The sequence below is a fragment of the Notamacropus eugenii genome, chromosome 3 (genome assembly GCF_028372415.1).
Source record: "Notamacropus eugenii isolate mMacEug1 chromosome 3, mMacEug1.pri_v2, whole genome shotgun sequence".
Lineage (NCBI taxonomy): Eukaryota > Metazoa > Chordata > Mammalia > Diprotodontia > Macropodidae > Notamacropus > Notamacropus eugenii.
The window spans coordinates 22774828-22787377 of NC_092874.1; the positions used below are offsets into that span (position 1 = coordinate 22774828).

Below are 12550 nucleotides of genomic sequence, written 5' to 3' on the forward strand. Positions count from 1 at the left end.
GCTATAAGAAATGATGAGCAGGCGGACTTCAGAAAAACCTGGAAAGATTTATATCAACTGATGCTAAGCAAATTGAGCAGAACCAGGAGAACATTGTACACAGTAATAGTCACAGTGTGCGATGATCAACTTTGACAGACTTAGCTCTTCTCAGGAATGCAATGATCCAAGACAACTTCAAAAGACTCAAGACAGAAAATGCTATTCACACCCAGAGAAAGAACTATGGAGTCTGACTGCGCATCGAAGCAGACTATTTTCTCTCCTTCTTTTCTTTCTCATGGGTTTTTCCTTTGGTTCTGCTTCTTCTTTCACAACATGATTTATATGGAAATATGTTTAATATGACTGTACATGTATAGCCTATATCAGATTGCATGCCGTCTTAGAAAAGGAAAAGGGGAGGGAAGAGGGAAATTTAGAACTCAAAATCTTATAAAAGTGAATATTGAACTATAAAAAAGAAAAAAAAGAAAAAAGAATGACTCCAAGGACATAGATCTAGGCAAACAGAAGAAGGTGGTATTCCATCAGAAATAGGAAAGGGTTAGGAGGAGGCTTAAGTGAAAGCTATGAGTTATTAGCTCTTCCTCAGTTTGGGGTCCCTAGGGAACATCCCAGAGGACGTGACCAAGCCTGGAATGCTTACTTCTTCATCTGGCCTCCTGGCTTCTTCACTTTTCACCCAACCTGGGAACCTCAACATGCTCTATTTCTAATCTAGGTGGGTCTACACCACCTTAGGCACCCTGGGGTCCCCACTCTGATCCCTGGAGGCTCCTCGTCATATGGATACTGACCTTACTATACACCCAATCAACACTGCTGGGAGAGGGGCACCCAATTCAGAGTCCCACTGGCCTCAGTTTCCCTAGTAGCTGGGATAGCAGATATGTACCACTATGTGAGGCTGGCAACGTTGTTTTAAAAGAAAGTTGAGAAACTAATTTCAAGTCAAAGGCAATGAATGACTTCACTCACTGTGATTTATGTAAAGATCATCACATTTATGAATTGGGTGACTTTTACACATATCTCAATTCAGGTCAATAAATATCTTTTAAGCACCTGCTATGAACAAAGCCCCCAGTGCTAGATTCTAGGGATACAAAACCAAAGATGAAACCAGTCCCCTTCTTCAAGTAGCTCAGAGTTTCCGAGGGCAGAGGTGTCACACTTATCCCAGCCCAGATTTAAATGTAACAGGGAAATATTTGACAAAATAAATAAATATAGAATGTAACAATGACAATGCTAATTTGTGGTTTTCTAAGTAGACATACAGGACAGAGAGGGAGAGATCACTAACATGGGGGAAGAGGGAGAATATCAGGAAAGGCTTTCTATGGAAGATGCCCATCCCCCACCATGCTCCTTGAAAAAAGTTCAGGATTCCAAGACAGAAGGATGATGGAGAAAGGGAGAGAGGCAGCAGATAGAATATGCAGTCTGGGGACAAGCTAGTAGACTAGTCTGACTGGAACACAGGGTTCACAAAAGAAGTCTGGAAATGGTGCCAGAAGCCAGACTGCCAAGGGTTTGGAATGCCAGGATGCATCTGGATGCATCAGTGAAGCACTAATGTCAAGGGAACAATGACTTTGGAAGCCCTATGAGGGGCTGGTCAGGGAGAAGAGAGGCAGACTGGCAGATGGAGGCCCAATCTATGGGACAGGTGGGAATGGCCACCCCAGACAGATATGACAAAGACGGAATAGACTCAGGTATCAACTGACTGGCTGATGTGAGGTTGAGTGAAGAGCAGACAGGGGGCTGGGAAGAGGGCGATGTCCCAGGTTTGAGAGGAACTTACAACATCTGTGGAGAAATGCCCAGCCAATAGCTGGCCATCCCACGGCCAGTAAACTCTCTGAGGGAGGCATGATCTTCTATTATCAGCCTCCAGATTCAGTGATTTTCCCACTCAGTTAGCAAATCAGCATTTGGTTCCAGCCTCATCCCTACTTTGCAGAAGAGAAGCAGGATGGGGCTGTGAACAAGGGCCTGGAAAACTCCTGGCCATACGATGAGGGGCACGACACTTTGGACTGCCCTGGGCCTCAGTTTGCTCATCTGTAAAATGAGTGGGTCAAATGAAAGGATTGATCATGTCCCTTACAGACAGTCTGAGTTAAAAGATACAGGACAGGAGTTAAACCATGTTTCTGGAAACTCACTTAGTCAGCAGCAAAGATCAAGTCAAGTTGCTCCCTTTTAACCCACTGCTTGCTTTGCTAATCTACTCTTTTTTAATGCTTATTTAATAAAGATTAAGAGAATAATTCCCCCAGAAAATACTGCTGAAGAGCAGTTTTCATTATTTTTGGCTTGCATGTTACTTTGGAGTAGATCATTGATCCTAGTCAGGATAAAAGAACTAAAGGAACTTAAAGAACTGAAGACACAGCTGCTCTCACTGACTTCTGAAGGATCGTGGACATGGGGTAGAGACAAGATGGCAGCACTAGAGGAAAAAGTAGAGGCAAGATCTACCCTATGACTCCTTCCAACAGATCTAGAAGATGCACCAGACCAAGGCCTATGGGGGAAATTCAAGAAAAAGTCACAATGAGGAGTCCTTCCAGCACAGCTTAGCACAGGGGGGACAGAGCTGGGGCAGGGCTGCACACTGGGGCAAAGAGAAAGCCCAATCCAAGCACGGACCAGGCGCAGGAAGAGATGCCGACCAGTGCCTTGACTGCTCCCCACCCCGTTCCAGGTCACAGATCGATGTCTGAGGGACGGCATTCTCAGGGTGAGCAATCACCTAGCAGGAAGAAGGGCCAGGTCTTGGTTCCAGATCCCAGAGAAACAATCAGGGTGGGACCTCAGCCCAAAGAGGAGCCTGCAGTTCTTTCCCTTTAAGCAGTAGCCCTCCAGCTGGCTGACAGGGGCTGAGTCCGGCAGCAGTTTACTCAAACTCCAAGCAGGGCGAGCCCAGGGGCCGGCTGCTCAGACTTAAACTCAGACCAGGACCCTGAGAATTATGATGAAGAGGGCAGAAATCAGAGTCCGCTCCGGATCATGAAGAACTTCCACGTCTTCATCAGGTGCAGACCTGAGACCCTGGAACAACACAACGCCCATGACGCTAAGAAAAAAGCAGCGAAAGGATCCAGCCCAGCACTGAGTCCAAAGTCAGGAGGCATGCTGCATCCCACCATAAAGAATTATGATGGGGGCAGGGACGCTCAAGAAATAAACTCACAAGTAGAAAATGACTCTAAAGCAACTTCAAGCAAATCATCAAAGGAAAACAAACTCGGGCACAAGTTTAACTAGAATTTCCACAAGAGATAAAGGCAGAGATTTTTTAAAAAAAGCTTTAAAATGTTTTTATAAATGAAATGATAGTTCTAGAGGAAAAAATTGGAAAAGAAATAAAAGCTATGGAAGAAAGAAGTGGAAAGGGAACTAACAGCTTAGCATTAGAAGAAGAAAAACTTAGCTAAGCAACAAACTCCCTAAAACTCAGAATGGACCATACAGAAGATAATGACTCCATGACACAAGAAGAAATATTAAAATAAAACCAAAAGATTAGAAAATTTAAAAAAAAAAAAAAAGAAAACATAAGCTTTCTCATAGCAAAAACCACCCTGGAAAACACATCAAGGAGAGATCACTTAAGAACCGTTGGATTACCTAAAATCCATGACCAAAACAGTCTACACATCACATTTAAGAAATCATAAAAGAAAACCGCCTAGAAAGAATCTACCAGTCTCCTCAAGGAAGAAAGCCCAAAATGAAAACTCCCAGAAACATTACAGCTAAATTCTGAGCTTGCATATGGAAGAAGAACACTGAAAGCACCCAGAAAGAAAGAATTCAGGTACCAGGAGTTACAGAACCACACACTATTTAGCAGTCACCACTACAAAAGAACGAAGAATTTGGAATACAATATTCTAGAAGGCAAAGGATATAGGCTTACCACCAATATTAACTTCCCCAGCAATACTGAGATAATCCTATGGTAGGAAAAATGGATTTTTAATGAAAAAGAAGATTTCTAACCATTCCTCATGAAAAGACCAGAGCTGCATAACATAACTTTAAAGTACAAACACAGGAATCAAAAGCAACATAAAGACAAGGATAAACTCTTTGCATTCTAATATAGGGAGATGATACATGTGACTCCTAAGAACTTTATTATCGCTGTGGTCACAGAGGGAGTCTAACTGGACAGAGTTCTGGAAGGTATTCTGTCATATTTTGGTGATCTTGAATGGAAAGGGAGGAAAAGAAGAATACAATGGGCGGAGAGGAGAAAAGAAGAAAATTATTTCATATTATGGGTATAAGAAAGTAGAGAAGTCTATACAAACAAGGGAGAAGGGGTGGGAAAAGTGGTTGATAATTCAATCTCATTCTCATCTGAATTGGTCAAAGGAGAAAACAATACACAGCACTGGGTTCAGAAAGGTTCTATTTAATGGGCAAACAGGAAGAAAAGAGGAAAAGGGGGGGGGGGGCGATGAGAGGGAGAACAGATTGAAGAACAGATTAGTTCTAAACAAAATGGACTCCAAGGAGGTGCCAAAATATTATCAGCAGTTCTTTTTGTGGTGGTAAGAACTGCAAACTGTGAGGGTGTGCACCAACTGGAGAAGGGCTGAACAAATTATGGCCTATAAATATAATGCAATACGATTGTGCTCTAAGAAATAATGAAGCAGATAGTTTCAAAAAAAACCTGGGAAGACTTGCATGATGCTAACTAAGGAGGAAAGACAACTACATTACAAAGAAAAAAAACTTTGAAAGACATAGGACTTCTGATCAATACAGTGACTGACTACAATTCCAAAGAACTCATAATGAAGCCCATTTCTCCATAGAGAAGAAACAGGACTCATAGTATAAACTGAGTCTTTTTTTGGATGTGGCCAATTCAGGAATTCATTTTGCTTGATGATAAAGGTTTGTAATGAAGGCAGGAGAGAATGTAATGGGAACATCACTGCAATGTAAGAAAAGGCAACTGTAAGAAATTTAGAGAAACGTGGGAAGATTTATGTCAACTCCAGTCTGATTTTACAGAAAATACAATAAATCTATACATTTACCAGAAGAAAAAAAAAACTCAGAAAATAAAAGATCATAGAGAACAGAAGCATTACAAGGCTGGAGAAGAACAAATGCTGTATAGATTTCTTTTAAAGGGAACAGAACCTGCAAATTAAATGAGCTCAACTTTGATGTTTAGCAAAATTCCAGTACGTATTCTTAGAGACACAGTTAATAAACAACCAGAAAAGAAAACGGTGAGCACAAAGACCCAACTTAGCTTTATCAAGAACAGGTCACGTCAGACTAAACCTTATTGCCTTTTTTGGGGAAAAGGGTTGCTTGACTAGTAGATCTATTGATATATCTTATCTAGATTTTAGCAATGAATTTGACAAAGTCTCTTATGTTATTCTTCTGGACAAGATGGAGACATGTGGGTTAGACGATAATACACTTACGTGGATTTGGAACTGGCTGAGCGGCTGGACACAATGAGTCATTAATGGCTAGATGTTGGAAGGAGGTCTTTAGTGGAGTGCCCCAGGATCTGTCTTTCGCCCTGTGCAATTTAACATTTTTATTAATAACTTGGATAAATGCATAGATGGCATGCTTATCAAATTTGCAGATGACACAAAGTTGTGAAGAACAGCCAACAGAGACGATAGTCAGGACCCAATAATTCTTGACAAGCTAAAACACCGATTGGAATTTAATAAGACAAAATCTAATAGGGATAAACATAAAGTCTTACATTTACATTAAAAAATATCAACTTCAAGAGCCAAAGATGGGGGAGGCATGTCAAGAAACAAGTTCATCTGAAAAAGACCTGGAAATTTTACTGGACTACAAGTTCAATATGAATCACCATTATGATATGGAGCCAATAGGATTATAGGCTGCATTAAGAGAGCCCTAAGTCAAGGACGAGGGACTTGAAAGGTTTGAGGTACAACGCTCTATCCAATCCTATCTGGAGTACTGAGCTCAGTTGCAAGTGCCACATTGCACGAAGCGCACCGATATGCTGAAGAGCATCCAAAGACAGTTGAGCAAAGAAAGACGATCCCTGGGGAGATCAAGTTAAGGACCTGGTGACATTGAGCCTGGACAAGAGAAGACTTAAGAGGAACCTGAGAGCTGCCTCCGTGCATTTTAAGGGCTGTCACAGAGGAATAAGACTTATTCAGTGTGACTCTAACACCCAGTAACAACGAACAGAATTGGCAGAGAGGCAGATTTAGGCTTGATTAAATCCCAGGTAGCCAGAAGCAGAAGAGGCTGCCTCAGGAGGTGGGGTCTTTCCTGGTGCTGGATAGAGGTCTTCAAGCAAATGCTGGCGGGGAGGGAATGGATTTGGAATAGGAAGCCTCTAAGATCCCTTTCAACTTAAGATTCTGCAAAAGCCTAGGAACTTCATGGGGAAAAGTTTAATAGTTTTTAAAACCCAGGAAAATATCTGTTATCTTTTAGCCTTTAAGTGGTCCAACACTGAGTAAAACAGCTTATATGCAAGTATCATGCCTCCTGGCTTCTTCAGCTCCCTTAAATGTCCCTTCAATTGAAGGAAACTTCACTATTACATTATTAATATGACAAAGATTGGGAGAGAAATGGTGAAGAATCTTCCCCTCCATCCATGCCCCACTGCCCAGTGGTCACACACACACCTGCACCCTAACTCCAGATTCCTTGGCCATCTCCATGTACCCCAATCAAAACCTCCACTCCCTAAGTAGTCAACATATGTACTTCATACTTCAAAAGACACACTATATTTCATCACTGAAAACTTTTTCCACACCTTAGCATATAGATATTCACAAGTTATTTTGGCCACAAAAGAAAAAAATCCCCTACGAGTCAATATTCGGTGATGAGCCTCTTAAAATCTAGCAAAGCTGGGAAGTCCTCAGAGACGCCTTCTGAGCTACCCCAGGCCAGTCCTTGAAGCCTCCAACTTAGAAAGAGCAGCAGAGACTTGTGCTCGCTTAGCAACACTGGGGACCCAGGGTCACCACTACATCATGGTAAAAAAGGATATGAGGTATGTTCTAAGAGAGAAAGCATTTCATCACACACTGTTTCTGATTATTTGTTTGCCATCATATTTATTAAGAATGAAGCTTTAACAATCCGACATGCAGTTTTATGCACATTCTTGTCTTTTCAAGTTTCTCAGGCTCAAGATGAAACATGCTGCCCAGTTCAACAGAGACGGACTCAGAGGGCAGACTGAGGCACCCTTTTTCTGTACATGGCTTAAGGCCAGAATCTGTTTTGCTTGACTATATACATTTGCAATGGATTTTGTTTTCTTGCTTTCTTCATGGGTGGAGGAGATGAAGATGAGAAGAGAATGTGGAACTGAAAATAAAACAAAACTGAATTTAAATTTTTTTTTATTATTTTTTAATGTTTGACAATCACTGCCATACAATTGAGATTTTCTTAAATTTTTTCTAAAAAATAAAATTATATCTGCAAAATGAGGCATAGCAGTAACACCAGCCTCACAGGCTTGTGTGAAGATCAAAGGAAATAATCTATTGAAAGCACTTGATGCCTCTTGATGCCAATTATCATGCACATGTTACATACCCGTGCCTGGCATATGAGCAGATGCTTAACAAATGCCTACTGATGGACTGCCCTAGGGAGGGTAAAGATACCTTAGCTCCACTTCCTGTCTCCTCCAACAGCTAGCATGGGGCTCTGCACAGAGGAGACAACAGATATTTGGTGAATTCAGGGATCATATTAGTGTTAACTCAGTTAATTCCAATAAATATCAACTCATAATCAGATGACATGATTAAATGAGATTCATGCTGTCCAGTTCTCACAGTTACCTCTAAGGACTCCACTGGAAAAGTCCCAATAAATTTACTGAGGAAGGATAGAAGAATTTAACTCTCCACCTCCTCTTAAAAGACTCTTATTCAATCAAAGAGGACAAAAAAATCAAACCCAAGTGGGTGATCAAAGTCTTTCGGGGAAGATAACAGAGTCCACTGGTATTTCATGTGGCTGTTGATATCAGAATCCTCTAGGGATCATATGTCCATGCCCACCTCTCACCTCCTGGAAATTTCCTCACTGTTATTAATTTCCCTTTCATTAATATAACATGTCATTTTCCTAGTTGGAAAAGCAGCAGGGTTAGTAACTATGTGGAAACCAAACTACACAAAAATTTAGAACCAGATTTCAGTGTAAAATGAGCTCAAGAGCTGACCATGTTGGCAGGAGTAGCCTCTTTTCCTGTGTGCTCAGACAGACCCACTTCCACATACACTTGGAAGAAATGGATTCAGGAAATAACATTCACATGACCACAAACCAGTGTTTGCCTCGGTTTCTTCAACTCTAAGACCAAATAGCATTATTTTTTAAAAGTTTTTAAAAGACTAACAAAGTCTTACCAGAGTGAGTCTGCATCCAATTCCACAATTCATCTTTATTTCTCCAAAAGAAATCACCACTGCCAACTGAAATAGTAAATGACTGTTTATTCATATCTTGGACACCCTTTCCATTTTGATCCAATAAAAAGGGTTTATCCTTTAGACATAGAGACCTCTGGGTCTCCCAAGGCTTGATAGTCTTTGCGCTAATGGATTTCATCTTTGACAAAACAATTCCTTTTACGCCTAAGTTACGTGAAAAAGAAAAAGGAATTCATTACATCTTCAAAATTCTTTAAGCTGGTCAAGTTGACCCCCAAAATTCTCTCTCGCTAAAGAAAGTGGAACCAAATCTTCATTAGTATAATCAAATGAAAAAGCCAGTTAACAGAAAACACAGAGTGGTATACTCAAACACAGAAGTTAACAATTCAAATCTGATTGGTGGATAAGACCCACTGGACTCTAGTGTTCCAAACAAGTTAAAATCATTTGTCAAAATATAGCTAAGTAACCAAAATGCTCAAGAAAAAAAGAATTTCAGAGAAAAAAAAAGAATTTTAAGGCCCTGCTTCAAATGGATCATACTTTCACAGAAAGAAATTTTTCCTACCAAGACACTTTTGAAACAACTCAAGGTTACCCATTATCACCACAAAGACACATGCTTTTCTATCACTTGAACAGCAACACTGTTTCAATGGCTGTTAATAAAGCATGCTTGGTAGTACAATGCAATGCTTTTCATCGTGTGTCCAGCACTCACACGCAAGGATTCCCTGGAGTCAGGAGAAAGCTCTGTATGTGCACATGCTCTTGGCCCTCTCCTCCTGTCACCTCCAGCAGGTTACAACCTCCATCTTTCTCAAATCTTCAACCTCTTCCTATTTTACTGATTCCTTTCAACTGACTTCAAATATGCCCAAGTCTTCCAAAGTTTAAAAACAGATGGATTTGTAGGTTCTAGTGAACGCATCTGTTTAAAAACAGATGCGTTCACTAGAACCTACAATGTCCTACATATCTGTTCCTCTTCCCAGCTCCATTTTGGGTATCTCCACTTCTCTCACCCTCTACAGCCTGTACTCAAACTACTCTCTCTCTAGTTACCAAGGATCTCTTAATAACCAAATATGTGCATCTTTCTTCAATCCTGCTTCTTAACCTACCTCTGATACTGTCAATCATTAGCTCCTCCTGGATGGACACTGGCTGCTCCTCAGTCTCCTTGGCTGGCTCTCCATTCACACCACACAACCTGGGAATGTGCCCCAAGGTTCTGTCCTAGGCTTCTTATCAACTGACATGGGTTCAGTTATCATATCTACTCAAATAACTCAGATCTAAAAATCAGTCCCCGTTCCTAATGAGGTTCAATTCAATATTACCAACTGGACATTTCAAACTGGACATCCCAGGTATCATTCAATGTCTCTCCCTCTCCCCCAATGCATCCCTCCCTCTTCCAGATACCCCTACACCAGCCTTCTTGACGGATTGATTTTAACAGTCTTCCAAATTCAGCATTAGCCTCAATGCCTTCCTCCCCTCACCTCATGTATCCCATCAGTCACTTCCATGAATGCCACATTATTTGTAGGCCATTCTCTCTCTTCGAAGCCAACACCTTAGTTCAGGACCTCAACTCCAGTCATCTTTTTTGGGTCATGGACCCCTTTGGCTATCTGGTGAAACCTATGGACCCATCTCAGAAAAGAAATTTTTTTTAAATACCAAAAATAAAATACAATAATAAAAGAAGCATTTGAATTTTTATATATTTGTATACTGCTTCAAAAAAGTTGCTTTAAAAAAAAGCCACAGACTACGAGTTCGGACCCCTTAATCTAGATTGCTGCAGCTCAGTTCAGGTCACTGGAGACCCCTATGCCCCAGTGAGTTTCCTTAAATGCGGTTCTGAGCGTGTCAATCGCCCATCAGACTCCAGTGGGGGCAAAGACCAAGTCCCCAACCTGATCCCAACCTATCTTTCCAGCCTCACTGAATGTTTACTCCCTCTTCCCCCCTGCAATCCATCCTCACCCACAACACTGTTCTAGGTCACCTGCCCCCAGACTTGGGACGCAAGCCTCTCCTAATCCGCAAAAAGCTGGGGCACCACCATCCGCTTGCACCCTGCATCTCCGTCATCTCAGGCACAGGAAGGCATGCTCCTGGCAACAAGAGGCTGTCTCAGCCCCAGGGCCCGGAACAGGCATCTAAATGCTTGTGGGCAGAAGAACCAACACGGCCAATTTGAATACAGAATACTGCCCCAAAGTGCTGTGAAAGGGCCTTCCTTGCCAAGGGTGCTGGATGGTGACAGTTCCAAAAGGGGCAGGCAGGAGGAACTGAATTAGGGATGGAGTGGAGAGCAGGGCTCCGAAGCCTTGGCACAGGCGGGGCGCTCACTAGGTATATCTCATTCTTTACTCCTGACAATGGACCACCGAGGTCCTTCTGATCACGGCTGTAGGGTGAGCGTCGACAGCACTGTGGGATGGGGCTAGCCCAGAGCAGGGCCCCGGCGCTGGGCACACAGTGTGGGGGGACCGGGCGCAAAAGGGGGGGGGGCCGGGCTCACAGTGGGGGGGGCCGGGCGCACAGTGCGGGGGGGCCGGGCGCACAGTGGGGGGGCCGGCACCCAGTGGGGGGGGCCGGGCACCCAGTGGAGGGAGCCGGGCACACAGTGTGGGGGGACCGGGCGCAAAAGGGGGGGGGCCGGGCTCACAGTGGGGGGGCCAGGCGCACAGTGGGGGGGGCCGGGCACCCAGTGGAGGGAGCCGGGCACACAGTGTGGGGGGACCGGGCGCAAAAGGGGGGGGGCCGGCACCCAGTGGGGCGGCCGGGCGCACAGTGGGGGCTTAGCCAAGGCAGCCTTCAGAAGGATGGATCGAGCTCCAAAGCCACGAGCAGGGAAGGCATCGCTGGGACTTCTGAGAGCCCCCTCCTCATTTCACATAAGAGGAAACGGAGTCTGAGACCCGCCCACCTCCCCAACATTGACCAGGACAGGAGGCCACACAGGCCTCCGTCCCCCAAGGTCACAGTGGCAAGGGGCCTCCGGAGGAGAGAACTGAGGCCCAGAGGAGGCGGTGCCTTCGGCGGGGTCACCGAGGGGCGGCTGAACCCCGGTCAGGCGGGGAAGAGAAGCGGGGAACTGTGGACTCGGCGGGCGCGACGCGCCCGAGGACGGGACTGCTGCGCATGCGACTTCCTCGCCGCGCATGGATCCCGTCCTTCCCTCGCGCATGCGCAGTCACCGCCGCACCGAAGCTAGAACACTCATATTCCTCCGCCGCGCGCGCCCCAGAGCGCTGGGCCGAACCCTCCTCACCTGCGGCCTTGTCCGCTGCCATCTTCCCCGCCCGCTTCACGCGCCTCCCGGCCAGCGGCGCAGCCGGGACTCCGGCGGGGGCGACCGCCGACTCGCTGCGGTGCCAGCCTTCGCGGGCCTCGCCGCGGCCCTGGCGGGAGCGCGGACCAGCGGCCACAAGCCCTAGGCCGCTCCCGCAGCGGGATGATTGCTTTTCTGTTGGCGCCTGTGCGAAGACCTCCCGCCATCCACCGCCGGCAGCCGCCCCTCCCCCTTTCCTGACACGCGACTTCCGGGTGCTTCGCGCGCGGCGGAGATGGGGGCGGGGCGAGAGGAGAGGTCGCGGGAGGGGCGGGGCGAGCGTGGGAACGGCGGGCGAGACCACGCCTCGTGGTGCTTACGTCAGAGACGGCGGGCTCCCCCGACCACGTGACCACGTCCCCCAGGCCCCGCCTCGGACAGAGGAGGGGGTGGCTCTGGGCGCTGCCCCTGCGGGATGAGCTTGGCTGGACTTAACGTTCTGATGACGGTGACTGACCGCCTTCGCTGGCGGCTTCCCGGGGCCTACCCCGCCCGGAGAGGGCGCTCCCGGAGGGCCGAGGCCTTTCCTACTCTCTGTGTCTCGTCCCCCGCGCCCGCGGGCACTTAAGAAGCGCTCTTTCGTGTCTTCCACGGACTGTGGATGGGGATGACTGGGGCGAGCTTCCAGTCTCTGCAGTGGGGTCCCCTGGGACGTCAGACCCCGGTGGGGTGGGGGGCCGCGGGTCTGTCCGGGAGAGTCCCCGGGAGCGCCCTCTCGGCGGGG

The 12550-nt window shown here is 45.8% G+C and overlaps 1 protein-coding gene across 4 annotated transcripts in view; it reads right to left on the minus strand.

Annotated features, from left to right (window-relative positions):
• Window positions 1-12132, minus strand: part of CNOT10 (CCR4-NOT transcription complex subunit 10) — a 60494-nt gene extending 48362 nt beyond the window's left edge. The window contains exons 1-2 of one of the 4 annotated variants that reach the window (XM_072651099.1): window positions 11767-12056; window positions 5478-5578 (exon numbers count right to left, since the gene is read on the minus strand). In XM_072651099.1, the coding sequence (XP_072507200.1) occupies window positions 5478-5578; window positions 11767-11993 (328 nt within the window). In that variant the 5' untranslated portion in view covers window positions 11994-12056. Of the gene's footprint in view, window positions 1-5477; window positions 5579-8447; window positions 8674-11766 lie in introns of those variants that run through there. The other 3 variants (XM_072651098.1, XM_072651100.1, XM_072651101.1) reach the window with 3 other exon arrangements.
• Between the last annotated feature and the right edge of the window lie 418 nt (window positions 12133-12550).